General features: G+C 50.7%; 1 protein-coding gene across 1 annotated transcript in view; it reads right to left on the bottom strand.

Moving 5' to 3' along the window:
• The window catches only part of LOC139226191 (protein HID1-like), a 121355-nt gene that overhangs the window by 55046 nt on the left and 52296 nt on the right, over nucleotides 1-14013 (bottom strand). The window contains exons 5-7 of the mRNA XM_070856823.1: nucleotides 5145-5251; nucleotides 2167-2283; nucleotides 790-1012 (exon numbers count right to left, since the gene is read on the bottom strand). Coding sequence (XP_070712924.1) covers nucleotides 790-1012; nucleotides 2167-2283; nucleotides 5145-5251 — 447 coding nt within the window. The remainder of the gene's footprint in view (nucleotides 1-789; nucleotides 1013-2166; nucleotides 2284-5144; nucleotides 5252-14013) is intronic.

Raw genomic sequence — 14013 nt, 5'->3', positions numbered from 1 at the left:
TCCAATTCTCTTTAGAAAGCTACAATTGAATCTGTATCCACTGCCCTCCCAGGCAGTGCATTCCAAATCCTAACCACTCACTGTTTAAGAGTTTTCCTCATGTTGCCTCCGGTTCTTTTATTAATCACCTTAAATCCTGGTGCCCAGAGTTGGACACAATACTCCAGCTGGGGCCGAACTAGTGTTTTATATAGGCATAACATCCTGGTTTTCGTACACTATGCCTCTAGTTAGAAAGCCCAGGATCCCATATGCTTTATTAACTGTTTTGTTAACTTATTCTGGAAACACAATTGGACCTTGCAATGACTTGGTATCGAGTGATGATAGACCAGATGATCCCAGGCCCGAGGGACACCCCCCTGGGTTAACCCCACCCAGGGTTTCCGTGTCCGTGTTAGGGAGAAGGGAGGGAAACAAAAAACTATTGGACAGAAATTTTATAGGAGCAGGAGAAGGCTGCTCAGCCCCTTAGCCTGCTCCGCCATTCTATTGGATCATGACTGCTCTGTACTTTGCCTCTCCACATATGCCAGGCACCTGCCGATACTCACTGTCTGGGCTCACGGGCAAACACTGACCACTTGGGTGAGTTACAGGAAGACAGCAGTCACACTGACTGAATCCTCTCTAGCACAGTTGGTACCTTTGAGGGGCGGGGGAGAATGCTGAGACAGCAGTCAGCATCAAGCATCAAGGTGCGTTGGATATGAAGCCCGGCATTCTGTGCACGTTGCAAACACCAAATCAGCGGTGAAGAGATTAATGACATGCGACACGCGGCCTCACCTCTGCGTCGTCCATGGCTGTGCTGGTTGTGGTCCCGTCCACAGACGGGGTCAGACTGGTGGAGGCATCGTGGTCCAGGGTGGCGATGAGAACCTGGCCGGCCACCTCCACCAGGGGCTCTCGGTAGTCGGAGAAGAGGAGGTGGTTGTAGGGGATGCCGTATCCCACGGGGTCGTATGCACACACGATGTTCAACAGCGACGTAAACAGCGGCAGCGCGTGCCTGAAACACAGCAGCCAATCATGAGAGTGTTAGGGAGTTTATAAAGCAGCCTATTGTGCGAACAGTGTGTTTCCAACCGAGAACTGCTGAAACATTCGAAAATCAAAGCTGAGGTAGAATCTGCACAGAGTACGGAGACTGGGCGGGCAATGGGTCAGACAGTAACCGCAGAGAGCGCGGACACTGGGTGGGTCAGGGGTCAGACAGTGCCGAGTGCAGGTAGGTCAGGGGTCAGACAGTAACTGCAGAAAGTACGGAGACTGGGTGGGTCAGGGGTCAGACAGTGCTGAGCGCGGGTAGGTCAGGGGTCAGACAGTAATCGCAGAGAGTACAGAGACTGGGCGCGCAATGGGTCAGACAGTGATCGCAGAGTATAGAAAATGGGTGGGTCAGGGGTTAGACAGTGCTGAGTGCGGGTAGGTCAGGGGTCGGACAGTAACCGCAGAATGCTGGTAGGTCAAGGGTCAGACAGTAACTGCAGAGAGTGCGGAGACTGGGTGGGTCAGGAGTCAGAAAGTAAATTTGGGGGGGGGGCGCAGAGGGGAAAACTCTCCAGTGGCTGGAGTTATACCTGACACAAAGAACGATGGTTGTGTCATAAGTTAATCATTGCAGGAGCAGAACATCACTACAGGAATTTCTCAGGGAAGGGTCCTTGGCCCAACAATCTTTTATGTCTGAGAGGGAAGATGGGGCCTCAGCTTAACGTCACCTCTGACAGTGCAGCACTCCCTCAGCACTGCCCTGAACTGTCAGCCTAGACTATGAGATCAAGTCTGTTGTGGGACTCGCACCCATGACCTTCTGACTCAGAGGAGAGAGTGCTACCACTGAGCCACAGTGGACACCTCCTGATGGACTAAACCCTTGGTGATTACCGTTTGCTAATTTGGGTTTATTGGGGCAAGAAGTGGAGGACAGGTCATTGAGCCCATCAAACCCACTCCTTCCAAAACTACAATGAATTAAACAGTATCAAACACTCTATTCATCCCCCGTCACGCAGGATTGGGATGGGACCAGCGATTGAGGAGACTGCAGCAAAGGAGGTGGGGGGGGGAGGGCGCCGGGAAATCTACCAAAAAACCAGAGCAGCCACAAATATCACAACATCCTCACACACTTTGAATCACCTTTCTCTGCCGGGACCTCACCTGTTTTCTGTTGAGCAGAAGAACTGAACCCAGGGGTTGAGAACATTGCCCTCAGAGGTGGGCAGGAGGTAGACCGCCTCGGAGAAACACGTCAGCAGCAGCTTCAGCAGCTCCGTCCTGTGGGAACAAGAGACAGGCTGGGTGAGGGAGAGAGGGAGAGGGGAGCGACGGAGTGAGAAAGGGACGGAGAGAGACTGGGGGACGAAGAGAAGGGGAGTGAGGGATGGAGAGAGAGGGAGTTTTGGGGGGAGAAAGAGAGAGTGCAAGCAAGTGGGATGCCAAGCTTTAAAACTTTGCCCATGGGATCCAGGGTAAAGTGGCAAGTTGGATCCAAAATTGGCTCAGAGGCAGGAAGCAGAGGGTAATGGTTGACAGGTGTTTTTGTGACTGGAAGAATGTTTCCAGTGGGGTTCCACAGGGCTCAGTACTGGGTCCCTTGCTTTTTGTGGTATATATCAATGCCTTGGACTTGAATGTTGGAGGTATGATTAAGAAGTTTGCAGATGATACTAAAATCGGCTGTGTGGTTGATAACAAAGAAAGCTGTGGACTGCAGGAAGATATCAATGAACTGGTCAGGTGGGCAGAACAGTGGCAAATGGAATTCAATCTGGAGAAGTGTGAGATAATGCATTTGGGGAGGGCTAACAAGGAAAGGGAATAGACATTAAATGGTAGGACACTGAAGTGTAGAGGAACAAAGGGACCTTGGAGTGCAGGTCCACAGATCCCTGAAGGTAGCAGGCCAGGTAGATAAGGTGGTTAAGGTGGCATACGGAATACTTGCCTTTATTAGTCGAGGGATGGAATACAAGAGCAGGGAGGTTATGCTTGAACTGTATAAAACACTGGTTAGGCCACAGCTAGAGTATTGCGTGCAGTTCTGGTCACCACATTACAGGAAAGATGTGATTGCACTGCAAAGGGTGTAGAGGAGATTTACAAGAATGTTGCCTGGACTGGAGAATTTTGGCTATGAGGAAAGATTGGTTAGGCTGGGTCTATTTTCTTTGGAACAGAGGAGGCTGAGATAGGAATAGAGTGGATAGGAAAGACCTGTTTCCCATGGCAGAGGGGTCAACAACTAGGGGGCATAGATTTAAAGTAATTGGGGGAAGGGGAAGCCTCCTTATCCAGAGGGTGGTGGTGGTCTGGAACTCACTGCCTGAAAGGGTGGTAGAGGCAGAAACCCTCACCATATTTAAAAAGATACTTGGATGTGCACTTGGTGCTGTAACCTACAGGGCTACGGACCGAGAGCTGGAAAGTGGGATTAGGTTGGGTAGCTCTTTGTCGGCCGGCGCGGACACGATGGGCCGAAATGGCCTCCTTCCTCACAGTACATTTCTATGATTCTATGAAAACCGACTCAGCTTTCACTCCATCAATGTTCATCAGGGATTACATTTCTGATCAGAGCACTTACATAGAATCTACATCACAGAAACAGGCCATTCGGCCAATTATAATCCACAGGAGTCTCCTCGCACCTTGCCCCAGATCGGTCTATTCCCTTCTCCCTCAAGCCTCCCCTTAAATGAGTCAATGCTCTCGGCTTCAACCACTTCATGTGGCAGTGAGTTCCACATTCTCACCCGTCTTTGTGCAAACTCTAAGTTCTCTATTTGTTCTGTGAGAGACTATCTACATTTATGCCCCCTTGTTTTGAAGACTTCCACAATTGGAAACAGTCTCTCCATATTGAATCCCTTATAATTTTAAAGACCTCTATCAGGTCTCCTCTTAGTCTCTTTTCCAGGTAAAAGAAAAGACTTGGATTTACATAGCGCCATTCACGACCACCGGACGTCTCTAAGCGCTTTACAGCCAATGAAGACCTCGCTCTGTCAAGCCCGTGTGGTGGCCACCACACGTTAAAAAACTCCACGCACAGGCATCTTCCACCCTTCAGGATTTAGTTCGGGATCTGGAATATTAGGTCCTTCATTGAAACACCTGAACTCATCCCTTTTTGGCTTCGAGGAACTGCCTATGATGATGATGACTTTGAGTGTAGTCACTGTTGTAATGTAAGAAAGAGCCTCAATCTGCTCAACCTTTTCTGCTTGTTGATCCTCCCAGTTCTGGTGACATCCTTGTAAATCTTTTCTGCACTTTCTCCAATTACCATTTAAAATTACTACAAAATAAGCATTTTGTAGTTGGGAGGCCAGAGCTGCGATGACAGTGGGTGCCTGTTGTTTTATGATCAATCTTTCAAATAGTTGATACTGGACTGATAATCCAGAGAATGCGAGTTCCGATCCCACCGAGGCAGTTTGAGAATTTGAATTCAGTTTAAAACCAAAACTGTGAAATTAAAAACCTGTGTTAGTAAAAGTGACCATGGAACTTGGTGGATTGTCGTAAAAACCCAACTGGTTCACTATCGTCCTTTCGGGAAGAAAACCTGTCATTTTTACCTGGTCTGGCTTACATGTGACTCCAGTCCACACCAATGTGGTTGATTCCTAACATCTTTGTGAAGTGGCCTCGCGAGCCACTCAAACTGCCCCCATGGTTCAAGGCGGTGGCCCAACAGTACAAGCGATGGCCTTTCCAGCAGCGCACACAGCCCATGAAATTAAAGATAAATAAAAGCCCCACGACACACTCCGTGCATGCTTTGTTTTATTGAACTTGTGTCCGCATTACCAAAAACCCAAAGCATGAGTTAGCTCATCACAACCAGAGCAGGGAGCTACAGCCGGACTCAGTGCCCCAGGTGAGGGGAACTGGGTGGGGAAAGAGAGTACTGCCAGGGTTCCCAGCTCCGATCGCTGCCCAGTGAGTGCTGCAAGAGAGCGCAGACATCATGGGCAGGTGGAGGGGTGTTGCAGCCAGCCCCACCAACCATCAATCCCACCTATGGCCAGGCCAGCTCCACCCCGCCCTGCCCCGGCCATCCCAGGCAGGGGCCCACAATCAAACCAAAACCATACCTCTGTCATCGAGCAGCAACCCAGCCGTGTCCTCACCTGTTCAGGTCATGCATGTAGCTGTGCGGTGGAGAGTGGGCAAAGCCCACCCCTGCCTCCCAGATATATTCACAGCTGTCGATAGAGTGAATGTCCTCAGCAGTCTCCTGTAGGGAGGTGAAGATCAGCACATCAGCACTGGGAACCTACACAACATGCAACTAACTCCACCCTCCCGACCCTCCAAACACCCTCCCCTCCTCCCACCCCTCCATTAACTCCCTCCCACCCATCACCTTTCTCCCCCCCCCACCCATCACCTTCCCCCACCCCCCCCACACCATCACCTTCCTCCCCCCACACCATCACCTTCCCCCCCCCCACACCATCATCACCACCTTTCCCCCATCACCTTCACCCCTCCTTCCCATCATCCGCCCCCCGCCCATCACCCTCCCTCCCATCACCACCTCTCTCTCTCCCCCCACCACCTTCCCCCCCCTCCCTCCCATCACCACCTCTCTCTCCCCCCACCACCTTTCCCCCCTCCCTCCCATCACCACTATCAGAAATGTATTTGTGTTCAATAGTAAGTGAGGTCACAGCTGGGATTGGGATACGTTCCACATCAGGCACCCAGTGTCAGCATCAAACACTCAACATGGGTTAGGTACAGAGTAAAGCTCCCTCTACACTGTCCCATCAAACACTCCCAGGGCAGGTACAGCACGGGTTAGATACAGAGTAAAGCTCCCTCTACACTGTCCCATCAAACACTCCCAGGGCGGGTACAGGGGGTTAGATACAGAGTAAAGCTCCCTCTACACTGTCCCATCAAACACTCCCAGGGCAGGTACAGGGGGTTAGATACAGAGTAAAGCTCCCCCTACACTGTCCCATCAAACACTCCCAGGGCAGGTACAGGGGGTTAGATACAGAGTAAAGCTCCCCCTACACTGTCCCATCAAACACTCCCAGGGCAGGTACAGGGGGTTAGATACAGAGTAAAGCTCCCCCTACACTGTCCCATCAAACACTCCCAGGGCAGGTACAGCACGGGTTAGATACAGAGTAAAGCTCCCCCTACACTGTCAAAACTTACAGATGGTACCAAATAGCTGGTATAGTTAATTCTTTAGAAGACCGAGGATGTGTGCTCCGGGAGTACAGGATCAGGCTGAGCCGTGATGCCCTGAGTGGATAAATAGCCTGCTGCCATTGGCTGGATTCACATAAGAAGAATGGAAGCGATGATGTAATGGGAGGTGAGCTGATGAAGTGTGGAGAGGAGGGGTGAGCGCGGTGTCACTGTGCTGCAGTGAGGTGGCTCTCTACAGAACACCACATCAGGACAGGGCATGAGTTCCCCACCGCTCTCACTCTCACCCCAACCACTACAAGCAGATCCTAGGTCAGCAGTGGGGGACGTGGAGATAGAGCAGTTGGCAGATTGTGGTGGTGGATGGTTCGCGATGGGCACTGGCCCGGCACCGGGGCCCCGAGGCAGCGCCCGGCACCGGGGCCCCGAGGCAGCGCCCGGCACCGGGGCAGAAGAACTCTGAGAAAAATTACAAGGCGACTGAGAATTCCTGCAATTTTGCTGCACAGGAGGCCATTCGGCCCATCACCCGTTTGCGAGCTCCCTGAAAGAGCTCTCTCCTTGGTCCCATTTCCCTGCCCATTCCCCAGATGCTTTTAGATGCTTCTGCTTCAAATCCACGTTCAATTAAAAGCTGTTATGCCCCGCTGTTTGTGGTCGGATATTCCATGTGCTGACCTTCTGCAGGAAAACAAATTAACCTAACCCCTCCCTTTTGGTGATGACGTTCTCTCGTTACCAATTCACTAACCAGTGGAAATAAGTGTTCCCGATTTAACCCATCAAAACCCCTCGTAATCTTCAAACACCACAATCAGATCTTCTCGGGATGCGGATGACACTGGGAGGGAAGTGTTTATTTACCATCCCCAGTTGCCCTGAGGGTATTAAGAGTCAACTTGGTCACGTGGGCCAGACCTGTTAAGGGTGACCGGTTCCCTTCCCTGAAGGACGCGAGTGAGTTTTTGTAACAAGCCGATCACTTTTGCCTGACCAGATTCAGTTTAATCTCTTGCCACGGTCGGGTTTGAACTCTGGGCTGCTAGTCCACTATCATAACCACTGGGCGACCATGCCTTCAATATCAGTTCTGTGAAATACAAGGAGTGCCTCGACTTCAGAGATTCAATCCGTGCAGAACTGACAGCCACAATCATAATTAGTTTTAGTCAGTGCATCAAACAGCAGGGGGCGCCTAAACCCAATAATACACGAGTACGAGAGAGAGTGAATAACATTTATATAGCACCTTTCACAACCTCAGGACGTCCCAAAGCTCTCTGAAGCCAATTCAATACTTTTGAAGTGTAGCCACTGCTGTAATGTAGGACATGCAGCAACCAATTTGTGCACTGTAAGCTCACAAGCTTCCACAAACAGTAATGTGATAATGAGCAGATAATCTGCTTTAATGATGTGGCTTGAGGGATAAATATTGGTCAGTGTATCTGGAATAACTCTCCTGCTCCTTCAAATAGTGCCATGAGATTCTTTATGATCATCTGAGAGCGCAGACAGGGCCTCGGTTCAATGTCGCAGCCGACAGACGGCACCTCAGCACTGCACTGGAGTGTCAGCCGAGATTTTTGTGCTCACGTTCCTGGAGTGGGACTTGAACCAACAACCCTTTTAATCAGAGGCGAGAGTGCTACTCACTAAGGCATGGCTGATATCTCGCAGCTTTAATGCAGAAAAAAAAACATGCCAAGCACATTATGGGAGAGGAAGGAATAAAGGATCTCCTCCTGAGCCAAAATGGGAACGATCAGGAGGGGGCAGAAAGCGTGGTTGAAAAATCGGTTTTCTGTGAATCTGTAAAAGGTGGAGTGGGGTCTAGGGGAGAGTGGGGAATGTTGGGTAGTCCCAGAGAGCACGGTAAAGGCAGCGGAGAGCTCGAACAACAGTGAGGCAGAAAAGGCTGAGGTCAGAGTGACAGAGGGAACGATGAAGGGTCAAAGTGGAGCAAGATCATGGAGGGATTCGGAGACAAAGGTCAAAGTTTGTAATTCAATGCACCCAGTGACCCCGGGGTTAGGAAGACTTCCTGCTCCTGATCACTGCCCAGTGACCCCTGGGTCAGGGAGACTTCCTGCTCCTGATCACTGCCCAGTGACCCCTGGGTCAGGGAGACTTCCTGCTCCTGATCACTGCCGTGACCCCTGGGTCAGGGAGACTTCCTGCTCCTGATCACTGCTCAGTGACCCCCGGGTTAGGGAGACTTCCTGCTCCTGATCACTGCCCAGTGACCCCTGGGTCAGGGAGACTTCCTGCTCCTGATCACTGCCCAATGACCCCTGGGTCAGGGAGACTTACTGCTCCTGATCACTGCCCAATGACCCCTGGGTCAGGGAGACTTCCTGCTCCTGATCACTGCTCAGTGACCCCCGGGTTAGGGAGGCGTCATGATGCTGATCGCAGCCCAGCGACCCCGACCTTCAGCCCCAAATCGGGCAAAGTCGGCGGGCCGACAGCAAAGGAATGCCCGTGTTCTGTAGCGTGCAGGGTCATAGAGCAGCAGCCTCAGCAATGGTTTAGAGATATCCAGGGCTGCACTCGAAAGACACAGAGGGAGCTGCAGCAAACGCTTTGCATATCAGTCAGGCACGGACTCTTCTACAGTCAACCACACTTTGCATGGAAATTGCCTGCACTTTGTGCTCATTTGCATTGTACCCAGAACATCTCCGTCCTTTCGGCTCCATTTACTCTGTACATAAACAGCCTCACTAACTTAACACGTTCTGACGGCACAGTTCAGCCACGAGCTCCCCAGTGGCAGGTCAGTGCACCATCCATTGTAGCATTAGGAACACAACAATCCGGGTCTCAACCCACGTCTGAGCAGACGTGGCTGATTTCAACAACAGTGATGGTGTCATAATTGGCCTCAGTGCCCCGCATAGGGAGGAAAACCAGGTCGTCTGTCACTATACAACACTGGGGTACAGTACTGGTGGGTACAGGTCTGTCACTGTATAACACTGGGGTACAGTACTGGTGGGTACAGGGCTGTCACTGTACAACACTGGGGTACAGTACTGGTGGGTACAGGTCTGCCACTGTACAACACTGGGGAACAGTATTGGTGGGTACAGGGCTGTCACTGTATAACACTGGGGTACAGTACTGGTGGGTACAGGTCTGTCACTATATAACACTGGGGTACAGTACTGGTGGGTACAGCTCTGTCACTATATAACACCGGGGTACAGTACTGGTGGGCACAGGTCTGTCCCTGCATAACACGGGTACAGTACTGGTGGGTACAGGTCTGTCACTGTATAACACTGGGATACAGTATTAGTGGGTACAAGTCTGTGACGATATAACACTGGGGTACAGTACTGGTGGGTACAGATCTGTCATTGTACAACACTGGAGTACAGTACTGGTGGGTACAGGTCTGTCACTTTACAACACGGGTACAGTACTGGTGGGTACAGTTCTGTCACTGTATAACACTGGGGTACAGTACTGGTGGGTACAGGTCTGTCACTGTATAACACCGGGGTACAGTACTGGTGGGTACAGGTCTGTCACTGTACAACACGGGTACAGTACATGTGGGTACAGGTCTGTCACTGTATAACACTGGGGTACAGTACTGGTGGGTACAGGTCTGTCACTGTATAACACTGGGATACAGTACTGGTGGGTAATGGTCTGTCCCTGTATAACACTGGGATACAGTACTGGTGGGTACAGGTCTGTCACTATATAACACTGGGGTACAGTACTGGTGGTACAGGTCTGTCACTGTGTAACACTGGGGTACAGTACTGGTGGTACAGGTCTGTCACTGTGTAACACTGGGGTACAGTACTGGTGCGTACAGGTCTGTCACTGTATAACACTGGGGTCAGTACTGCTGGGTACAGGTCAGACACTGTATAACACTGGGGTACAGTACTGGTAGGTACAGGTCTGTCACTGTACAACACTGGGGTACAGTACTGGAGGGTACAGGTCTGTCACTGTATAACACTGGGGTACAGTACTGGTGGGTACAGGTCTGTCACTGTATAACACTGGGGTACAGTACTGGTGAGTACAGGTCTGTCACTGTATAACACTGGGGAACAGTACTGGTGGGTACAGGTCTGTCACTGTACAACACTGGGGTAGAGTACTGGTGGGTACAGGTCTGTCACTGTATAACACTGGGGTACCGTACTGGTGGGTACAGGTCTGTCACTGTATAACACTGGGGTACAGTACTGGTGGGTACAGGTCTGTCACTGTATAACACTGGGGTACAGTACTGGTGGATATAGTTCTATCACTGTATAACACTGGGGTACAGTACTGGTGGGTACAGGTCTGTCACTGTATAACACTGGGATACAGTATTGGTGGGTACAAGTCTGTGACGATATAACACTGGGGTACAGTACTGGTGGGGAGAGGTCCGTCACTGTGCAACACTGGGGTACAGTACTGGTGGGTACAGGTCTGTAACTGAAAAACACTGGGGTACAGTACTGCTGGGTACAGGTCTGTCACTGTATAACACTGGGGTACAGTACTGGTGGGCACTGGTCTGTCCCTGCATAACACGGGTACAGTACTGGTGGGTACAGGTCTGTCACTGTATAACACCGGGGTACAGTATTGGTGGGTACAAGTCTGTCACGATATAACACTGGGGTACAGTACTGGTGGGTACAGGTCTGTCACTGTGTAACACTGGGGTACAGTACTGGTGGATATAGGTCTGTCACTGTATAACACTGGGGTACAGTACTGGTGGGTACAGGTCTGTCACTGTACAACACTGGGGTACAGTACTGGTGGGTACAGGTCTGTCACTGTATAACACTGGGATACAGTATTGGTGGGTACAGGTCTGTCACTGTATAATACGAGTACATGTCCTGGTGGGTACAGGTCTGTCCCTGTATAACACTGGGATACAGTACTGGTGGGTACATATCTGTCATTGTGTAACACTGGAGTACAGTACTGGTGGGTACAGGTCTGTCACTGAAAAACACTGGGGTACAGTACTGGTGGGCACATGTCTGTCCCTGCATAACACTGGGGTACAGTACTGGTGGGTACAGGTCTGACACTGTATAACACTGGGGTACAGTACTGTTGGGTACAGGTCTGTCCCTGTATAACACTGGGATACAGTACTGGTGGGTACAAGTCTGTCACTATATAACACTGGGGTACAGTACTGGTGGGTACAGGTCTGTCACTGTGTAACACTGGGGTACAGTACTGGTGGGTACAGGTCTGTCACTGTATAACACTGGGGTACAGTACTGGTGGGTACAGGTCTGTCACTGTATAACACTGGGGTACAGTACTGGTGGGTACAGGTCTGTCACTGTATAACACTGGGGTACAGTACTGGTGGGCACAGGTCTGTCCATTGCACAACACGGGTACAGTACTGGTGGGTACAGGTCTGTCACTGTATAACACCGGGGTACAGTATTGGTGGGTACAGGTCTGTCACTATATGACATTGGGGTACAGTACTGGTGGGTACAGGTCTGTCACTGTGTAACACTGGGGTACAGTACTCGTGGGTACAGGTCTGTCACTGTACAAGGGTACAGTACTGGTTGGTACAGGTCTGACACTGTATAACACTGGGGTACAGGTCTGTCACTGTACAACACTGGGGTACAGTACTGGTGGGTACAGGGCTGTCATTGTATAACACTGGGGTACAGTACTGGTGGATATAGTTCTATCACTATATCACACTGGGGTACAGTACTGGTGGGTACAGGTCTGTCACTACATAACACTGGTGTACAGTACGGGTGGGGACAGGCCTGTCACTGTATAACACTGGGGTACAGTACTGGTGGGTACAGGTCTATCCCTGTATAACACTGGGATACAGTACTGGTGGGTACAGGTCTATCACTGTATCACACTGGGATACAGTACTGGTGGGTACAGGTCTATCACTATATCACACTGGGATACAGTACTGGTGGGTACAGGTCTGTCACGATATAACACTGGGGTACAGTACTGGTGGGTACAGGTCTGTCACTATATAACACTGGGGTACAGTACTGGTGGGTACAGCTCTGTCACTATATAACACTGGGGTACAGTACTGGTGGGCACAGGTCTGTCCCTGCATAACACGGGTACAGTACTGGTGGGTACAGGTCTGTCACTGTATAACACTGGGATACAGTATTGGTGGGTACAAGTCTGTGACGATATAACACTGGGGTACAGTACTGGTGGGTAGAGGTCCGTCACTGTGTAACACTGGGGTACAGTACTGGTGGGTACAGGTCTGTCACTGTACAACACTGGGGTACAGTACTGGTGGGTACAGGTCTGTCACTATACAACACGGGTACAGTACTGGTGGGTACAGTTCTGTCACTGTATAACACTGGGGTACAGTACTGGTGGGTACAGGTCTGTCACTGTATAACACTGGGGTAAGTACTGGTGGGTACATGTCTGTCACTGTGTAACATTGGGTATGTACTGGTGGGTACAGATCTGTCATTGTACAACACTGGAGTACAGTACTGGTGGGTACAGGTCTGTCACTGAAAAACACTGGGGTACAGTACTGGTGGGCACAGGTCTGTCCCTGCATAACACGGGTACAGTACTGGTGGGTACAGGTCTGTCACTGCATAACACCGGGGTACAGTACTGGTGGGTACAGGTCTGTCACTGTACAACACGGGTACAGTACATGTGGGTACAGGTCTGTCACTGTATAACACTGGGGTACAGTACTGGTGGGTACAGGTCTGTCACTGTATAACACTGGGATACAGCACTGGTGGGTAATGGTCTGTCCCTGTATAACACTGGGATACAGTACTGGTGGGTACAGGTCTGTCACTATATAACACTGGGGTACAGTACTGGTGGTACAGGTCTGTCACTGTGTAACACTGGGGTACAGTACTGGTGGGTACAGGTCTGTCACTGTATAACACTGGGGTACAGTACTGGTGGGTACAGGTCTGTCACTGTATAACACTGGGGTACAGTACTGGTGGGTGCAGGTCTGTCACTGTATAACACTGGGGAACAGTACTGGTGGGTACAGGTCTGTCACTGTACAACACTGGGGTACCGTACTGGTGGGTACAGGTCTGTCACTGTATAACACTGGGGTACAGTACTGGTGGGTACAGGTCTGTCACTGTATAACACTGGGGAACAGTACTGGTGGGTACAGGTCTGTCACTGTACAACACTGGGGTACCGTACTGGTGGGTACAGGTCTGTCACTGTATAACACTGGGGTACAGTACTGGTGGGTACAGGTCTGGCACTGTATAACACTGGGGTACAGTACTGGTGGGTACAGGTCTGTCACTGTATAACACTGGGGAACAGTACTGGTGGGTACAGGTCTGTCACTGTACAACACTGGGGTACCGCACTGGTGGGTACAGGTCTGTCACTGTATAACACTGGGGTACCGTACTGGTGGGTACAGGTCTGTCACTGTATAACACTGGGGTACAGTACTGGTGGGTACAGGTCTGTCACTGTATAACACTGGGGTACAGTACTGGTGGATATAGTTCTATCACTGTATAACACTGGGGTACAGTACTGGTGGGTACAGGTCTGTCACTGTATAACACTGGGATACAGTATTGGTGGGTACAAGTCTGTGACGATATAACACTGGGGTACAGCACTGGTGGGTAGAGGTCCGTCACTGTGTAACACTGGGGTACAGTACTGGTGGGTACAGGTCTGTAACTGAAAAACACTGGGGTACAGTACTGGTTGTTCACAGGTCTGTCCCTGCATAACACGGGCACAGTGCTGGTGGGTACAGGTCTGTCACTGTATAACACTGGAGTACAG

This window comes from Pristiophorus japonicus, chromosome 16 (genome assembly GCF_044704955.1).
Source record: "Pristiophorus japonicus isolate sPriJap1 chromosome 16, sPriJap1.hap1, whole genome shotgun sequence".
In the NCBI taxonomy this organism is placed as follows: domain Eukaryota; kingdom Metazoa; phylum Chordata; class Chondrichthyes; family Pristiophoridae; genus Pristiophorus; species Pristiophorus japonicus.
This window is presented reverse-complemented; position numbering and strand designations above follow the sequence as displayed.